Source organism: Mesitornis unicolor, unplaced genomic scaffold (assembly GCF_000695765.1).
Source record: "Mesitornis unicolor isolate BGI_N332 unplaced genomic scaffold, ASM69576v1 scaffold11705, whole genome shotgun sequence".
In the NCBI taxonomy this organism is placed as follows: Eukaryota; Metazoa; Chordata; class Aves; order Mesitornithiformes; family Mesitornithidae; genus Mesitornis; species Mesitornis unicolor.
In genome coordinates, this window is record NW_010183494.1 from 10,879 (window position 1) to 13,041 (window position 2,163).

Here is a 2,163-nt window from a genome sequence, read left to right on the forward strand (position 1 = left end):
CTCAGCTCTGGAATGAGGCAGAAATCCTGACGGGTTAGGAGTAGGGGATCACAGTTTGTGTGTAGCATCTCATCCTGTCTCTTCATTAAAGAAGTACTGACCGTGCTGGGAGGACAATGGTAGCAGTCATGGTGGCAGAGACCTTGGTGGCACAGGTTAACATAGAATGGAGCAGTAGTAGTGAGTACTGGGCTAGTGCTGCTTGTTTGCCCATCTCAGTATCGTGACCACTAGAGTTACAACAGAATTGTCATATTAGGATTTTGGTTGTGGCTGCTGATATTATTCTGATGTTTTGTGAATACTGCTGCTTAAGCTAGGGACAAGGTAGCTTTGAAATCACTTGGACCACCACGCCAGTCTCACTTAGATCTTTGTAAAATATAAATGTTAACTTTGCTGATTGGTTTTTTTCCCTTTAACTCCTCTTCCTAGGAAATATGCCTAAATCTGAAGGCTGGGTTGGAGAAGTATCATGACTCTCTCATTAGGACGGCAAGGAATTATGATGCCTCAAGAGAAGATAAAATTGCTAAACTGAAGAAGGGGCTGCTTAGAGTTTAAGCTCCTTCAAGTAGTTCTTAGACCCATCTTCACTTGTATTGCACTTTCATTATGTTTATCCTTGTATTTGAACTCAAGAGCTTGTTCTGTGTATGGGACAGACAGTTATTCCAGGCGAAAGCCAGCTTTCTCAAAAACCATGTCAGAACACACTTAGCTTACTAGACAGATTCTGAAGTCGTGAGCTTGCTAATGTGGGTGGGATAAGAAAACACTTTGTGTAAACTGTTTGTATTGTTTCAGTCAGTATCTGATTTTAGTGGTAATAATGGAAGTCTTGCTAATACCAAATTGTTTCCCGTTTAGACAGAATTCTGCTTTTTGTAGAAACTGGTCTGCAAACTTTGACCTGGGAAGACCTGGTGCTTTGGTCTCGCCTGAACGGACACATTGTTCGAGATAAACTGGTAATAGGTGATGTTCTATTACCATTATTCAATTAAGATTAAATCCGGATGGAGCAGTAGCTTCCATGTAAATGCCTGCTTACAGTCACCAATATTAGTGGTAAGAGTAAACGCTTTAAGGAGTATCACTTTAGTTAACAGAACGATCCCTCTAGGTGCTTGAACTCATTGCTTCTGCTCTGTGAGGTACTGAACCCTCATCTGTGTCCATTAGAAAGACTGTGTTTGGGTGCTTAGTCCTTGTAAAAAAAAATTACACAGCTAAATATTTTGTACCTTAGCTTGTGACAGCATCCAGTTTGCCACAGTGGTTTTAATTCTTTCCAGAAATAAAATGTTAGTTTTAAAAAAGAGTTGATATGAGGATACCTGCCTCTAGGTCAGAGTGGCCTGTTTGTTTGTATGTAAAAGATCTATAAATCAATCATAACCAAACTGATATTTTTATCTAGAGATAATTGATTCCTAGGTGTGAGGCTACCACTGCTTTTCAAGAGCTTCAACTCATCCTGCACCGTATGGCAAGGCAGTGGGGAGAACTTTAGTGTGACCTGAATGGCAGTGAAGGGAAGATAGCTTTGCGAAGGCGATACAGCTCCATTTCCCTCACGAGGGCAGTGTTCTTCAAAATTTCTATGTTTGGTGGTTTGTTTTGGTGTGTTGTTTTGTTTTTTTTTACCTCAGTCTAAATGCCTAGAGCCCTCTGCCGAGGCCTGAATCAAATAAAATTGCAGGAGTCTTTTATTTTGAGACACTGGTGTGAAATAAGTGAATTACAGATGGACAGCTATCATGAAGCTGATAAAAGAGAATAGCCTGGCTAGACTTAGAGGAACGAGACCTTCACAGCCTTCCCTGGGGTCTACCTGCGAGAATCAACTGCATGTCTGGCTGCTGTATAGCTTGGCATAACGCTGTTTAAATGTGTGCTTTGTTTTGTTTCCATGTGCACTTCAGTATTTCGTATACTACATAAAGCTCGTAGCAAACTTGTCTTGTACTGCTTGGCCTGCAGTTGGGTTAGTGACCTTTGAGAAACCAGGGCAGGATGTAGCCCTGATCTGAACGTGCTCACCTGTGTGGGAGACTTGGTCTACTCCATCTCTGTATAAATATCCTGTAAACTTCGTTCTAGACCTCTACTTTTATGTTTGAGTAACCGGGTAATGTTGGTGCCAATTCAGATTAACAC

General features: G+C 41.3%; 1 protein-coding gene across 1 annotated transcript in view; it reads left to right on the top strand.

Moving 5' to 3' along the window:
* Window positions 1-564, top strand: part of NUF2 (NUF2, NDC80 kinetochore complex component) — a gene marked incomplete at its 5' end in the record, with an annotated part of 11,332 nt that extends 10,768 nt beyond the window's left edge. Inside the window, one exon of the mRNA XM_010184159.1 lies at window positions 436-564. Coding sequence (XP_010182461.1) covers window positions 436-564 — 129 coding nt within the window. The remainder of the gene's footprint in view (window positions 1-435) is intronic.
* Between the last annotated feature and the right edge of the window lie 1,599 nt (window positions 565-2,163).